The sequence below is a fragment of the Bidens hawaiensis genome, unplaced genomic scaffold (genome assembly GCF_021521415.1).
Source record: "Bidens hawaiensis isolate Kalapana, Puna unplaced genomic scaffold, B.hawaiensis_p1.1 tig00021520_1, whole genome shotgun sequence".
In the NCBI taxonomy this organism is placed as follows: domain Eukaryota; kingdom Viridiplantae; phylum Streptophyta; class Magnoliopsida; order Asterales; family Asteraceae; genus Bidens; species Bidens hawaiensis.
The window spans coordinates 32329-48249 of record NW_027493349.1 but is presented as its reverse complement, the minus strand read 5'-3'; the positions used below and the strand labels follow the sequence as shown (position 1 = coordinate 48249).

Below are 15921 nucleotides of genomic sequence, written 5' to 3'. Positions count from 1 at the left end.
TCTTCTTCTTCTGCAAGATGTCTTCACGTGATGCTGAAGCTGTGGCCGACGACAGGAGTACTGCTGGCGAGTGCCAGTGTGCTCTGCTCGGCGATCAGTACCGGTATGTTGTCAGGAAGTTCATGCTCGATCCCCTCGAGCCTGAGTTTCCTGAATCCCACCAGACCGTGTATGATGCCCCCAGAGGCAAGATCGGGGTTTATGCTGCATTTTTTGTCTATGGGAATCTTAGATTCCCATTGACAAAATTTGTTTACCGTGTCCTTGAGAGGCACGGTGTTCATTTGACCGAGCTGCACCCTATGGCTGTCGCCAAGATTCGCCATTTTGAGTGGGTGTGCCGGATTTTGGGCATCGAGCCCCATGTGGACCGCCTGATGACCTTCTATACCTGGAGGTGCATCCAGGGGTGGTACACCCTGACAACCCGTATCAAGGGTTTAAAGATTTGTGCGACCGAGCGCAGTCTCCGATCGTGGAAGCGGGAGTTCTTCTACATATCCGCCCGCGCCGTCCCCCTTGCCATGAAGTTTAAAAATGGCCAAGCAATTCCGAGCCTTCACGCCCCCAATTACCAGGAGGCGGAATGGTTCTCGAAGATATCCCTGGTCCAATCTCCGGTTTACCGGTTTGCAGAGTCCGGGATGGTAATGCTGGGGATGAGCCGGGTGTGGAAGGAGGCGTCTCAGGTTCCCATCCTTCTCGAATATGGTTTGAACTCTACTCCTTATGGTATGTCTTGTCTTTCTTGCTGATATGAGTTTGTCTTCTAACTGTTTCTTTTCTCTTAGAGGGGAACAATTTGGAGTCGCTCCTGTACCCGCGGGAAGCTGACGATCCTGTGCGGATGGGTACTCGTGCTCTTGATGAGAACGAGTTGCCCATCCTGGAGCAAACAGCGGATCGGTTTGTGGAGGTTTATCCGCTGGGCCACGAGATCCTGAGCCACCGGCGGCCAGGTAAGGCGTTATTCTCCCCTCCACCCCTCAGTGCTGTACCCGCTGTTGGAATTCCTTACACCCTGTCTTCTTCTGAGGAATCCGCAGATGGTCCTTCGCTAGTGCGGAAGAAGCGGGCTGCCGGCGGGAAAGGGAAGGAGAAGGCGGCCTCCACAGCCGATCCAGTGCTCCTATCTGACACTGAGTCAGATAGTGAAGAGGCGGGGGGAAGCCCGGTGGTGAGAAGACCACTGTTCCGGAGGCTACAACTGTTACCTCTGGAGAACCAATGACAACCACGGTGACCGGCATCAAGAGACCGGCTCCATCGGGTTCGTCCCCGCCCGTCCGTACGTTCAAGCGGAAGAAACCCTGTAAGTACAACTCTTCCGCTGTTAGCTTTTATCTTCATAGTTTAATCTTCAAGTCTTTAACACTTTCCTTCTTTACGCAGGTGTGGATGTTGGCGCATTCCAGGGTGAGGGGCCGAGTACAACCTCTCCGCCAATGACGGTAGGCTTGGTCAGCCTACCTGAGGCGTCGACCCAGGCGCCTGCGCCTGCTTCCGCTGGTTCAGTTGCTCATTCTGAGCCGACTGTTCCAGCCGAGATGACGTCTCCGCCGGCGGTGAGTGCAATTTTTACAGCATCGTTCACCGAGCCGGCGGTTACTGTTGCTGTTGACTCTTCGGCGGCCTCCGCCCTCGACTGCGGCGGAAACCATGCCGCCTCCGCCATCGGCCTCGACGGCTGGACCTTCAGGTACGCGCGGGGCTTCTCGCCGATCTTTGTCACCTTCCCATCTGCCTGATCTTTTGGATGGATTTCCCTTAGGTTCAGGTGATGGGTTCGGTGGCTATCGGCCTGTGATCGACCCTACAGGTGTGTAGGGTTCCCTTGTTCTTTATGTAATTTTTATCATCTTTTCCTAACTGCTTTGTTTCTTTTGCAGTGTCGGATTCCAATGAAGTGTATGTTCCAAGATGGAACATACGCCGAGGAACAACCCTTCGTACACCTGTGGAGTGCGTGGACTGGGCTCGCCACGCTGCTCCCCATGGTGCGTTGGGGGAAGCCATGGTTAGCTACCAGGAGGGTAGGCTAACCAACGAGCTTCGGGTTCTCCTGGCCCGGATGCAGCCACGCGTCGAGCTGCTTTGTCGTGAAAACAACAAGTTGAAAGCAGCTCGTGTTAAAGAAATATCTCAGGCGCGTGCTCTCCGGGAGGAGAACCAAAAACTGACCGCAGTATCTGGGGAGAAGGAGAAGGCCTTCAAGGCCCTCGAGGCTGAGGTTCAAGCGCGACTCGAGGCCCGCTCCAAGGCTACCCAAGCTGTTAACGAACAGCTTCGGCTAGCTAAGGAGACTGCGAGGAACGCGACCGAGAGGGCCACCAAGGCTGAAGCTGTTGTTGAGCCTCTCCGCCTGGAGAATGAAGAACTTAAAGCTAAGTTAGAGGCTCTTCAACAGGCTCATGATGCCTTGGCTATGGAGGATGCGAAGAAGCTTCAAGAGATCCTGGACCAGAGGGGTGTGCTTGCGCAGACCGAGCGGAAGCTTAAGGGCGTTGAAGAGGCCGCTGCAAAGGATGTGCTTCTCGCCAATCTTAATAAGAACGAAGCTGAACGCGCCTGCACCCAAGCTCTGGCTGCCAAGGAATGGCTTCTTCGAGAAGCGTTGCCTCAGGTATTTTAGCTTTATGTCGTCACGCTTTCCTTTGTAGAATAGAAGTTTATACTTGTACATTTTTTGTAGGTTGTGCATCGGGTCTTTTCAGAGACATCTTACGACGATGCTATGAGCGCAGCCCTCAACGCTTCTCATGAGGATGGGGAACAGACCGGCTTCCTGCTTGGTCTAGGGTTTGCTGAGAAAGGCGTCCCGCCTTCCAACTTCCCTCTGTATAATGCAGATACCGAAACTATTTATGACCAAGCAGTGAACCATTATGCTGCCTTCCCGCATCCGGTGGTGGAGAAGGTAAATGAAATTGCTGCTGCTGATGATGGGCTTGCTGTCCTTAGAGCTTTCCTTGAACCGTCACACTCTGCTGATGGTGCGGGTCCAAGTGGGAGTGGTCCTGAAGCATGATCCAAAAGATCCCTTTCCACCACTAGCGTAGATATTTGCTCTTACTTCTTTTGTATGCGGGTATATACCCAGCAATGTTTGTAATATTCAAGTTGAAATAAAGAATGTGTTTGTCCTTTTCTTTATTTAACGCATGTTTACACTTGGCAATTTCTTTAGTACTTAGATAAGTTAACTTTTTGACATGGTAAATTATAAGTTTATTTTTCTTCCTCTTTCATGATTGTGCGGGTAAGACCGTCACTTGCACTTAGTAGGATGGCTAAACTTACATTTATCCTGCTTGGAAGTTTTCCTTATCTTTTCCTTGAAATTTTCTAAGTGTTCAGAATAAGTTAACCCTTGAACGTGGTAGATGATAGGTTGAAGTTTTGCTTCCTTGTTTGTGATTGTGCGGGTTAGACCGTCACTTGCACTTACAAGGATGACTAAACTTGACTTACATCTGACCTGCGTGTAGGTTTTCCTTATTATTTTTTAGTATAAGTTAACCTTTGAACGTGGTAGATGATAGGTTGAAGTTTTGCTTCCTTGTTCGTGATTGTGCGGGCAAGACCGTCACTTGCACTTACAAGGATGGCTAAACTTAACTTACATCTGACCTGCGTGTAGGTTTTCCTTAGAACTTTTTAACATTTTTAGCGTTGTGTTTATGCGGGTTTTGCCGCCTTCCACACGCAACTACTTACTTCTTCACGCATTGGTGCGGTGAATACCGGCACATGGGAAGTTCATAAGTTAAAGGCAAGGCTATCAACACATTGTGTAAGGAGAATCATTTCCATTAGAAGTGGCTTCTAGGCCTTTTCTTTACAAGTTTGGAATTGATCTACATATAACATTTGCGTAATTGAGCTCCATTCCATGTTCTTGGGATAGGAGTGCCATCGAGCCTTTCAAGCCGGTATGCGCCTTTTCCCAGGACTTCTTTGATAATGTATGGCCCTTCCCAGATCGGGGCCAGCTTTCCTGAGCGCTCTTGGTTTGAAGCCTCGTTGTTACGCAGTATGTAGTCTCCTTCCTTGAAGTTGCAGAGTTTTACCCGCGTGTTGTAGTACTTTTGCATTTGTCGCTTGTAGTTCTCTTCACGCACTGCGGCTAAGTCTCTGCGTTCCTCGGTTAGCATAAGATCCAACCGTCTTTCCGCATCATTGTCTTCTGGCTGACTCAAGACCCTTGGTGAGGGTAGACCAATTTCGACCGGGACCATGGCTTCAGTGCCATAAGTGAGGCTGAACGGGGTTTCTCCTGTACTGGCCTTCTTCAGCGTTCTGTTTGCCCAAAGGACGTGCGGAAGCTCGTCCACCCAGCCGGATCTGTGCTCCGAGAGTCTTTTCTTTATGCCATCAACGATGCTTTTGTTTGCTCTTTCCACCTCACCATTACCTTGTGGGTGTGCCACTGAGGTAAAGGTGTGGGTGATTTGAAGTTCTTTTAGCCACTGTTGTAGCTTCTTGTCAGCAAAGTTGGTGCCGTTATCGCTCACCAAATTCTGTGGAAGTCCAAAACGACAAATTATAAATTCCCAAATAAATTTTTTGATATGCTTTGCGGTTGTTTGGGCTAAAGGTTTTGCTTCTATCCACTTGGTGAAGTAGTCGATGGCTACCACTAGGAACTGAACATTTCCTGCTGCTGTAGGAAATGGGCCTGTCACATCGATGGCCCACTTCTGAAATGGCCACGAAGAAGTGACTGGAACCAGTTCGTTTTTCGGGCGATGCGTGTTAGGTGCGTAAAGCTGGCAAGACCTGCATTTTCTGATGTATGCCAATGCATCCGTATGCATCCCCGGCCAAAAGTATCCCGCGTTGTTTAGCTTGGCTACAACAGCGCGGGGACCTGCGTGTACCCCACAGATGCCTTCGTGTACTTCCCTTAGGAGGTAGTCGGCATCTTGGTTGTCCACGCATCTCAAGAGTGGGCCAAGAAAGTTACGTCTGTAAAGGATGTCATTGACGAGTTGATAATTCAGTGCTTTACAGCGTAGTTTTCTTGCCTGTGTTTTTGACTCTGGTAGTATTCCTGCTGCAAGGTAATTTATTATTGGTGTCATCCACGTTTCTGTACTGGTTTGGATGACACAAATTTCCTTGTGCGGGACTGATGGTGCTTCGAGGAGTTCAATGCGGATGTCCTTTCCCAAGTGGGTGAAGGCTAGTGATGCAAGCTTGCTTAACGCATCCGCAGATTTGTTTTCGCTGCGCTTGACGTGTATGACTTTACAATCACTAAAATCACGCATAAGGGTTTTTGCCTGGGCGAGGTACAGGGCCATGGTGTCGTTCACAGCCGTGTACGTCCCATTTATTTGGTTGGCCACCAGCATGGAATCCACGTGGGCTTCCAAGTTTTTCACTCCCATCTTACGCGCAATTCTCAAACCGGCCAAGAATGCTTCATATTCGGCTTCATTATTCGTACTTGGAAAATCCAACCGAATAGCGTAAGTATATTCTTGGCCTGCTGGGTTGGTTAATTTTAACCCTGCGCCTGAACCCTCGTTACTGGCTGCTCCATCAGTGTAGAGTCGCCAGACATCATTGACGTCCTGTGCTGGGGAGGGTTGAGCCTCCTCCTGGCACTCTTTCTCCCGCGAAGCGGGGACTTCTGCAATAAAATCGGCCAGGACCTGGCCTTTTATGGCTGGTCTTGGCTTGTACTTAATTGCATACTCTCCCAATTCAATTGCCCATTTGGTTAGACGTCCCGATAATTCGGGTTTGCCTAGAACGTTTGAGAGTTTGAAGTTGGTGAGAATGGTGATTGGGTGGCCCTGGAAATATCGTCTTAACCTGCGTGAAGCGTGTATAAGTGCTAAGACTAATTTTTCGAGGGTAGAGTACCGGGTTTCTACGTCTGTTAGTACACGGCTAACATAATAGATTGGCATCTGGATGCCCTTTCGTTCTACTAGCAGGACTGCCCCGGTTGCTCTATCTGTTGCGGAAAGGTATAGGATTAACTCCTCTCCCGCTTGTGGTGCTGTAAGTGTTGGGAGTTCGATCAGGCGCGACCGAATCTCCTGAAAAGCTGCTTCCGCTTCTGGTGTCCAGCGGAAGTGCGTTTTCTTCAAGCAGTTTCTCAATGTTGACACGAAAGGAAACGACTTATCCGCATGGTTTGCCAAGAAGCGATTAAGTGCGACTAGTCGTCCATTCAGTGTCTGAGCCTGTTTGATGGTGGTAGGTGATTCCATTTTAACAATGGCTTCGACCTTTTCAGGGTTCGCTCTAAAGCCATCTTTAGTAACAATGACTCCCAAGAACTTCCCTTCTTCCATCCCAAATGAACACTTGCTCGGGTTGAGCTTCATGTTTATCTTTCGGAGCGTGTTGAAAGTTTCTTCAATGTCTTTCAACATCGCCTCTGGCTCGAGGCTTTTGATGACCAAATCATCCATATAGACTTCCAAGTTTCTCCCGATTTGGGCATGAAACTCTTTGTCCATTAGTCGTTGGTACGTGGACCCTGCATTCTTAAGTCCGAATGGCATCATTTTATAACAAAATGTACCATCGGGCGTCCGAAATGCGGTTTTGTCCTGGTCATCAATGGCCATGTGGATTTGGTGGTACCCCTTATACGCATCCAAGAAGCATTTAAGGCGAAATGGTGCCAACGAATCCACTTTGAGATCAATTTCTGGTAACGGATAACAATCTTTGGGGCATGCTTTGTTCAAATCTTTGAAATCTATGCACATGCGCCATTGTTTGTCATTCTTCGGTACCATTACGGGATTTGCAACCCATGTTTGATATCTACTAACGCGTACGATGCCTGCGTCAAGGAGTTCCTTGACTTGGGTTCTACACGCGTTAGTTTGTTCAGGCCCCATTACTCTGCGCTTTTGTACGACTGGCGTAACAGCTGGATCGCACTTGAGCTTATGCTCCGCCTTACTTCGGGGTACACCAGTCATGTCAGCTGGTGCCCACGCAAAGATGTCAGCGTTTTTCTGCAGTAAGCGTTTGAGTAAGGTGCGGGTGGGATCAACGATTGTTGGTCCAATGGTAACGGCCTGGTCGGGGTATTTGCCATTGAAGGCCCATTTTTCTGGTTCAGTGATGGTTGGTTTAGCCTTTTTCGGTTTGGGTTTAGATGAAACAGATGCAATGCATACCTGGGGAATGCCAGAGATCATTGCTACACCCTCAGCTGTTGGCCATCCCATGCCATGGACTGAAGATACCACGGCGTTGAATCTTGCCATCCCGTCTCTTCCGAATAGGATGTCGTACGTATGATGTGGCTTTTTCATCACGACAAAATCCACGTCTTCTGTGCGTGAATGATTCCCATCAGTAAGAGTAACGGGGAAAGATAGGATACCCAGAGGTGTTTCTGTACTTCCGTCAAACCCTTCCATTGAAGCGTAGACCGTTTCCAAGCGTTCTTTGTCTTCGTCATCCAGCTTATCAAAGAACTGCCTGTACATCACTGTCGACGAAGCGCCGTTGTCAGCAAGAGTGCGTGAAGTGATGTAGTGCCCCAGCTGGCTTCTGATGACGATGGGGCCTTCTTTGCTGGGGCCTCCTGGCACTCGCGGGAAGCGCACCTCAGCTTCCTTCCACGCGCATGGTTCTGCCACCCGTCTTTTTCTTCCTCTGACCTTGCCATGAACCATGTTGATGCTGATATCGACGGGCTTTCGTCCGTTACCTCTGTACCGGTTGTCATTCCTTCCTCCCTTCCTGATCGATGCCACAAGATGTGCAAGCCTTCCATCCTTGACAAATGTCTCAATAATATCCTTCAAGGATGTGCACTCTTCAGTACCATGACCCTTTGTCCCGTGGAAATCACAGGATTTGCTTTGATCCGCATTAGGTTTCTGCCGGATCAATTGGGCTTTAGGCCATGGCAATTTTTCCGTGGCAAATATCTCCGTGGCGCTCTTCGTGAGTGGCGTCCACCGGTGTTTTCGGCTTGAAGGGTGTGTGTTGTCCCTTCCGCCAACAAGAGGGCGAGAGCTGGATGAGGTGTCAAAGTTTACCCTTGACTGCCAAATACCTAGCCTCCTCTTTTTGTTCTGCCGGGCGATCCGGACATTGTTCTCTCTGGTCCTCTGCGTGTAGAGGTGTGTACTCTGGGGAAGATCCCTTCCCAGTTGCTTTTCCGTCTCGGCAAAGCGCTTTGCCGCCGTCATGATGGCATCCCAAGTTGATGGCATGCCATCCTTACCCGTCAATGTGCGGATAAGTTCTGGGTATTCGGCGCCTTGGATGAAGGGGGCGCGAACCAGATCTTCACTTATGTTGCCGAGACTAAGCTTTTTGGAGTTGAAGCGAGTGATGAAGTCTAGTAGAGATTCATCCTCCTCTCTCACGCAGTTAAGGATCGTCCACTGCTCTTCAGTGTACTTCCTCTGTTGGCTGAAATGCTGGCTGAACTTGTTCTGAAAGTCCGCCCAGTCATATATGTGGTGGATCGGTAAACGATCGAACCATGCCCTGGCCGCTCCGACCAGAGTCATCTGGAACATGTAGCACCACGTGGGTTCCGTCCAGTTGCTGACGGTAGCCCCCGCAATGAACCTGTTCAAATGGTCGTCTGGGTCGGATAGACCATCATAAGTGCCAATGTTGGACATTTGTTTGGCACTTCTCGGGGCGATTGCTTCCGCAACGTCCCTTGCGAACTTTGACTTCCCTGCATTTGTAGCAGTTGGTCTAAAGGTTTTGGAAAAGTCACGCGGGTTTCTCTCCACGATTGGTTTAAAGGCTTCCCCAAAATTCCTTTTTGGTTGGACGTCCGTTTCCTTACGCTTCCCTTTCGCCTTATGGCGAGGGTTCGCGTCGGTGTCGGACTCCAACTCGTCGTCTGAGTACTCGCAGTCACTGCTCATATTGAGGTGTTGGCGAGTACTGGCGAATTCGTCAGCCTGTTGAACTGAACGCAAGCGTTCATCCAATTCGGCTTGGAATTCTCTTTGCCGTGCTTCGGCCCACGCCTTCACTTGATCTAGTGTTTGGCGAGGAACCTTCGTTCGTTTTTCCAGTTGGGTATCGGAGAACCCCAATGGAATATTTACTCCACTTGCCCCGGCTTGGGTAGTCGGGGTAGTGTTCGTAAGGATTGTATAACCGCCGGTGTTCCCCCCAGTTGCTGGGGTTGTTACCGGGGTTTCTTGGTCGGTTACTGGCCTTTGAACCGGAGTAACGTTAACCATTTCTTCAGAAATTGTGAAAAAACTAAAATAGTTCTAGCTTTTATGCACGGATGGCGCCAATGAAGAAACACTAAGTGACCCGGGACAGATTATAGATAATCTGGGGGTTAAGTAATGTTTCCCACGGATGAGGTCTAGCTGAGAAGGCTGTTCTTCAGGAGACCTGCAAAACAAATACCGTAAGCTCGTCACTGAGAAGGGGGGGTTCCTCCTTGTGACCACCCTCCGGCGTGAGAATCAGACTAGGTTGCTCTGAATATAAGTGTATATTAAGAGATTGCTAGATAACTGGATAGCAGATGATCTTACCATTCCAAGATGTTGGAGTATTTATAGCCGAAGGTAGGTTTCCAAGCAGGTACAGCCGGCTGAATAGTATTCCTGTTCTACCAACACTGGACTATGCACAGGCCATACTGGTTGGTGGGTAGGTTACGGCCAACAGTGACAAAGTCGGCTGCACTATTCCACCAACTGTAGATTATGCACGTCCCACCTACTGTGGATTGTACGCAGGCCATACTGGTTGGTGAAAAGGTTACGGCCAATAGTAACACTATTCCACCAACTGTAGGCTGTGCATGTCCCACAGTAAGGGTTGGTGAGTAGGCAGCGGCTAATAGTGACAAACAGTACTAGAGGGTGCTCCTCCTCGCACTGTTGTCGGTGAGCTGTCACCCTGTGATTGGCTCATGGGTTGTTCTGGTCAGATCGTCTGTCCTATCCATACCTTGGTAGGTATAGTACAAAAGATCTTTCAGAATCATAGACTGGCTCATTTAGGCGGGATTGTTCCCGCCTTGCTCATTCCTTCATGTGACTACTGAAGTATCTATTGTCTTGTGCGTGTAGCCCTGCTGTCTGCGGGTAGCCTTCCCTGATGGCTTGTATCCGCAACTGCGGGAACAGGCGGGGTACTTCACCATTGGGAGGCTTTCCCTGCGTGTACAGCTTGCGTACTGCGCGTAAGGTTCTATGAGCATGGTGGGTCCTGCGGGAGCAGATGGTCTTTGCGCAGATGTCCCTGTTCAAGGTGAGTCTTGCGGGACCAACTGGGCTCTGCTGGGACCTACCTCTTCAACACGCAACCTTGTCAGCTCGATAAAATTGTTAGAACTTTGAAGAAACAAAAGGTCTAGACGTGAAATAGACCGAATAATAAAGATTAAACGAGCTAGCCAGTTTTAAAAGAATAACTTTATATTAACTGAAAACCCAACTAATATAACTAACCAAGTTGATCACATAAACAAGAATATATATAATATATATACATACATACATACATAAAAAAACACTAGTCTTTTCAAGAAAACTACAAAATGATGACAAACCCAAAGCACAAATCTTCACAACCAATCCGGCAATGTCAGTATATGAGCAAATGGCACTAACCCACTTCACCATTCTTGTTTCTTCATCAACAGGTTTGTTCTTCTTTTGCCTTGTGTATATGCATGTTTTAACATTAATAAACCATAAAGATTGGAACTAAGATGTATGGAATTAAAGATTTAGTAAATGCCCTCTAACTGTTCGATGAAATGCCACAATGAGTGTAGTTAATGCGGAAAAATATATGATATTGGTTATCGAGCTGGGATATTGGTAATCTATGCAGTCGATATGTCATCGGTCCCTTGGTAAAATATCCGTCAAAATATCGGTGATATTGACTGATATTTGACATATATATCACCGATATCGGTGTTTTAAGTTTAGTTATAAGTTTTTAGTGATCAGTGTTAGTGTTTTAAGTCTTAATCGGTTGCTACGATTGTTAGTGTTTTGCAAGTTGCAAAAGGTTAATTTGTTAATGGTACGAGAGTGTAATGAATTATTAGTGTTAAATTACAATATATATGAATTTTAAAGGATACTAAAATTACCGATATCTCAGATATTGGTACTTGACCGATATCTGATATTTTTCCGCATTAACGGCTTAGTCGGTAATGTTAATATCATGTAGAATTTATATATATGGCAATTAGCACTAACAGTTCGGTATAGTCTCCTACTGTTAACAAATTAACCTTTTGCAACTTGCAAAACACTAACAGTTGTAGCAAGTAGGAAGTTATTAAGACTTAAATACTACCACTAAACACTAAAATTTGAGAACTAAAACTTAAAACACTGATATCGAAAATATCAGTGAGTTTTCGGTCAAATATCGGTCAATATCGCCGATGATATCGGGACGGATATTATGACTGATATTTTACCAAGGACCGATAACTGTTGTATGTGGGCGGTGATATTGACTGCATAGGTTTTGAATCTTTAATTCATGAGGCTATGATCTATGCTGTCAATTTAGGTTTGTGAAACAATTGTGTTTGGTTACTGTTTAATGATGCAGAAAAATTAATCAGGAAGTTGGTTACAGGATGTTTTTATTGATGGTGAACAGAGAGCAAAAACATGGTTCACAAAGTTGATTTAGTGATCATTGGAATCTCTGTGGGTCTGGCTGTAGGCTTACTCATAGCAACACTTGTATTCTTTTGCATATGGTGGTACAAAAGATGTAAATACCCTCCATCAACACTGCCCACACACAATAGTTTTGCAGACACAAGTATTATCTTGAGTGAAGTCAAACAGTCAACTTACCCTGCAAAAGCTTCACCGATTGCTGCGTTGTGTAACAAGTCACCAACATCTGGATTAGTAAAATACTCTTACAAGTATGTGTTTTGACGGGTTTATCGTTTGTCTGATATAAGAGTTTTGATGTTGATATAATTGAAATATATGTTTATGTTTCAGGGGCGTTCAAAATGCCACGAAAAACTTTACGACTGTATTGGGACAAGGGTCTTTTGGTCCTGTTTATAAAGCGGTGATGCCAGGTGGCGATACCGTTGCTGTGAAAGCTCTTGCTTCTGATTCCAAACAAGGAGAAAAAGAGTTTCAAACTGAGGTAATGTTTATAACATATAAATTTTAACCCATTCGCCTAATTAAACAGGAAAATAGCTTACAAATTACAATATAAATATCTTTTTGCAGGTATCACTTTTAGGAAGACTGCATCATAGAAACTTGGTGAATCTAGTTGGATATTGTGTAGACAAAAGGCAACGAATGTTGGTATACGAATACATGAAGAATGGAAGTTTAGCAAGCTTTTTATACAGTAAGTTGGTTTGTTAAAATCTTTTTATGTTTAGCTTCTTTTGCTTATTGTGATTAACTTTTGTTAGATGAAGAGAAACCGACTTTGAATTGGGAAGAAAGGGTTCAAATTGCTCTTGACATATCACACGGGATAGAATATCTTCATGACGGGGTAAATATGTTCGTTTTCTTATCGTTTGTTAATATACGTTTAAGGTTTATTTATACTAATTGTTCAAACAGGCAGTGCCACCTGTCATACATCGAGATTTGAAGTCGGCTAATATACTGCTAGATCACTTAATGAGAGCAAAGGCAAGATGTTAAATATCATTCGCTATATATTAATATTCTTGTATGAATAAATGTTTTTTTAACAAATTGGTGATTAAATAGGTTGCTGACTTTGGACTGTCTAAAGAAGAGGTTTTTGATGATAAGAAATCGTGCGTTAAAGGTACATACGGGTACATAGATCCCGTGTATGTGTCTACAAACAAGTTTACCAAAAAGAGTGACATCTACAGTTTTGGGATTATACTCTTTGAACTCATTGCAGCCATTCATCCAAATCAAAACCTCATGGAATATGTTAATCTAGTAAGTTTTTACTCACTTTTGCCCATTAATAATCATTTTATAAAACTGTTAGCGTTGTTTATATCCAAAAGACCAATTATTAGGCTTGTAAACAAACTGAACGAGCACGAACGTGACATGTTCGTGTTCGTAATCGTTCGTATAATTTTAACTGAACAATCTAAACGAACGAGGGGTTTCTTGTTCATGCTCAATCGTTAAGAAAATGATTGTGTTTTGTGTACGCATATTTTCGTTTGTTAATAGTATAATCAAGCGGTTTAGGAACATAAGCGAACATGCATAACTAAACATTAGTGAAGGAACATAAACGGACATAACCAGGTGAACATCAATTAAAAGTCAACGTGAACGTGAACATTAGTTTTTTGGGCTTAAAAATTAATAAAACTAGACTAAATTGTAGCGGGTGATATTTTAAATTCATTAAATCAGAATACATGATAATAGGCCTAAGAAATTATAAGTGAATATATAAACAAACCTAAAATAACGAACATAAACGAATGTAAATGAACCAATGGACACTAACATATTTAGGTGAAAACGAACATAAACGGACGTTCACAAACATAAATGAATGTACATTGCATGTGTTCATGTTCATTTGTATACCAAATAAACGAACATTAACAGACTTCAAGTCAAACGTTTCATGAACGTTCGGTTCGATTACATGTCCACCAATTACCTTAATACTATTGAAGGGTATTTTGTGAAACATCACGCATTTATTTAAAACAACGTATAAAATGGACCTTTTATTACCTGAATATACTGGACTAGTACGCGACTACACGTCATGAAAAGAGCATTTATTTTTAATCTTTTCTCATATTTTCATTCCACATTTTGACTTTCATGGTCAAAATCAAAACTTGTCAACTATTTTGCAACAAGTCAACTCAAATGTTTTCCAAACTATAACATCAATTACAAAACCTTCTTGTTATTCGCAATCCCATATAACCTTTAAGAATCTTAATTGATTAAGAACTTGATAAATATATGTTACTGTCAGGCAGCCATGAGTTCAGATGGTGCAGATGAAATCCTTGACAAGAAACTGGCGGGAGAATGCGATCTTGAAGAAGTTAGAAGCTTGGCTCGTTTAGCTCACAGATGCTTACACAAAACACCCAAAAAACGACCTAACATCAACGAGGTTTCCCAGATTATAAAAAGGCTAAGACATAAACATATCATGAGATCAGAAACCCGTAGCAACGTGTCTTTCGGAGGCCAAGACTTCTCAGGGATCATAGAGTTGCAACAGAATCAGTTAAACCGAATGTCCAGCATAAACGAAACCTCACAAATAACCTTTTGATACATTCGACATATTGTACTAGTTTTTGAAACTTGAAAACACATGTTACCTGTTTAAAGTTTAGTAGATTGAAGCATCGAATCTTGGCTCGTAAAAACAAACCTGACTCGTATACAACTCGAGAACACAACCGACAATCCAAGACCACGCCTTTTTATCAACATCATAAAGCAAACCCTTCCCTTGATTCCCAGAAGTAAAAATAATCAAATTGTTCTGTCCGAAACACTCGAATCTTTCTGCAGATAACCTTAAAAGAGCTCTAAAGAATCTCGGGGGCATTCTCGTAATTTCAACCCACATCATTTTCACATGATCCAACTCCCAAATTTTCATACTTTGAAGAGTACTGTAAACTCCAACTCTACCAACCAGAAATAACCGCTTTTCCGTACCCGAAATCAAATACCCGTCTAATAAAGATCGCGGGAATTTCGCTGGCACGTGTTCCCATAACCCCGTGTCAAGCCTGTACATCATTAACCCGAGTGGTGAAAGTGTTTCAAGATACAATCTTGGGTCACAAAATGCCATCTTTGATGAGCAAAGATTGACTGCTGGCATCTTTTGATGTAGGATCCATTTATTAACCTTTGAATCGTATACTTCGATTGGTAACGACTGGTCACCGTAAAGATCGTTTGCAGCGATAATCTTGAAATATTTTTGCTTTCGGTCAACGACCATAGTCAACTGTCTTTGTTGATTGTAATGCATAGTTGGTAGTATTCTGCATGTTTGTGTGAGTGGGTTGCAAGTTAGGATTTTGAAAGTTGACCCGTCAAGACCTGAAAAACAAACTAGCCCGCCCGATGACCCGACTAACCAAATAGCCCAGTGAGGTAAGAATGTGAATGGGATTCTATACCATTGTTTTAACGGTAAACTGAAAACCGAACATTGTGGTGTTTGAGACGCTGAGTTTTTCCAAAATGTAAGAAGACAAGGCCCGTGTGACGGGACTTGCGAATGAAACTTTAGAAATGCGTTATCTAACAATATCGAATTCCATCTTTTACAAACGGAACGGAGCCGGAAGATCATGAAAGGCGGGACCCACGCCAGTATCTCGTTTAGTAAATCTTCGGGTAGCATTGCCCATATGTTGTCTTCCATTTGAACATCATGGTAATGAGGTGTTTTAGCAAATGTAGCCATGGTTTCTTCATCTAAACCCCTCGGTTTTGTCTTGATCGACTTTTGTTTAGACGGGCTCGTGTTTCTTGACCCCACCCCGACCCCTCGACCTATCGGGCTTGGACCCGGGCTCATGTTTCTTGACCACTCCTCACCCATCCTACCTAATTGGGTCATTAAATCTCTTGACCAACAATTAGAGACTCACCTATTCCAATCCCAACCACCATCTTCCAAGAACCTTAATTATTACAAAGGTTTCAACTTTCAAGATAGAGGTGGGAAAATAAACTGGTTAACCAAACCGAAACCGGCCAAAACCCGAACCAAAACCGATCGTAAACCGGTTTTGGCTTTTGTTGACGAAACCAAACCGGTTTCAACCCAAACTGATTTTGAATTTTAAACCGGTTTGTGCACCACTAGTTAACTCAAAGAATCTTAAAACCTTAATCAAGACTCAAAATCCCAAATCTTTAAATGTTTTTGAGCTATTAACAAAATATTAACAACAAGATTAAGAGA

At 44.7% G+C, this 15921-nt stretch overlaps 1 protein-coding gene and 1 pseudogene across 2 annotated transcripts; one reads left to right on the top strand and one right to left on the bottom strand.

Annotated features, from left to right (window-relative positions):
* The first annotated feature begins 11509 nt into the window (after positions 1-11509).
* On the top strand, positions 11510-14265 carry LOC143563774 (calcium/calmodulin-regulated receptor-like kinase 2). 2 transcript variants are annotated; one of them, XM_077051240.1, is made up of 7 exons: positions 11510-11896; positions 11979-12132; positions 12222-12348; positions 12416-12501; positions 12573-12644; positions 12726-12929; positions 13951-14265. In XM_077051240.1, the coding sequence occupies exons 1-7, from the start codon at positions 11631-11633 to the stop codon at positions 14257-14259; spliced, it is 1218 nt and encodes a 405-aa protein (XP_076907355.1). In that variant the 5' UTR covers positions 11510-11630; the 3' UTR covers positions 14260-14265. The 2 variants fall into 2 exon arrangements, with proteins under 2 accessions (XP_076907355.1, XP_076907356.1); XM_077051241.1 differs by lacking the exon at positions 12573-12644.
* Positions 14266-14277: 12 nt separating this feature from the next.
* LOC143563773 (F-box/kelch-repeat protein At5g15710 pseudogene) lies at positions 14278-15626 on the bottom strand (annotated as a pseudogene).
* Between the last annotated feature and the right edge of the window lie 295 nt (positions 15627-15921).

What these genes read in the sequence shown, in the direction of transcription:
- LOC143563774 (XM_077051240.1), top strand. Translation starts at nt 11,631, where the DNA reads ATGGTTCACAAAGTTGATTTAGTGATCATTGGAATCTCTGTGGGTCTG. An exon ending in TTTAGCAAGCTTTTTATACA is followed by an intron (nt 12,349 to 12,415) that starts GTAAGTTGGTTT and finishes AACTTTTGTTAG; the next exon opens with ATGAAGAGAAACCGACTTTG. An exon ending in TCATGGAATATGTTAATCTA is followed by an intron (nt 12,930 to 13,950) that starts GTAAGTTTTTAC and finishes TGTTACTGTCAG; the next exon opens with GCAGCCATGAGTTCAGATGG.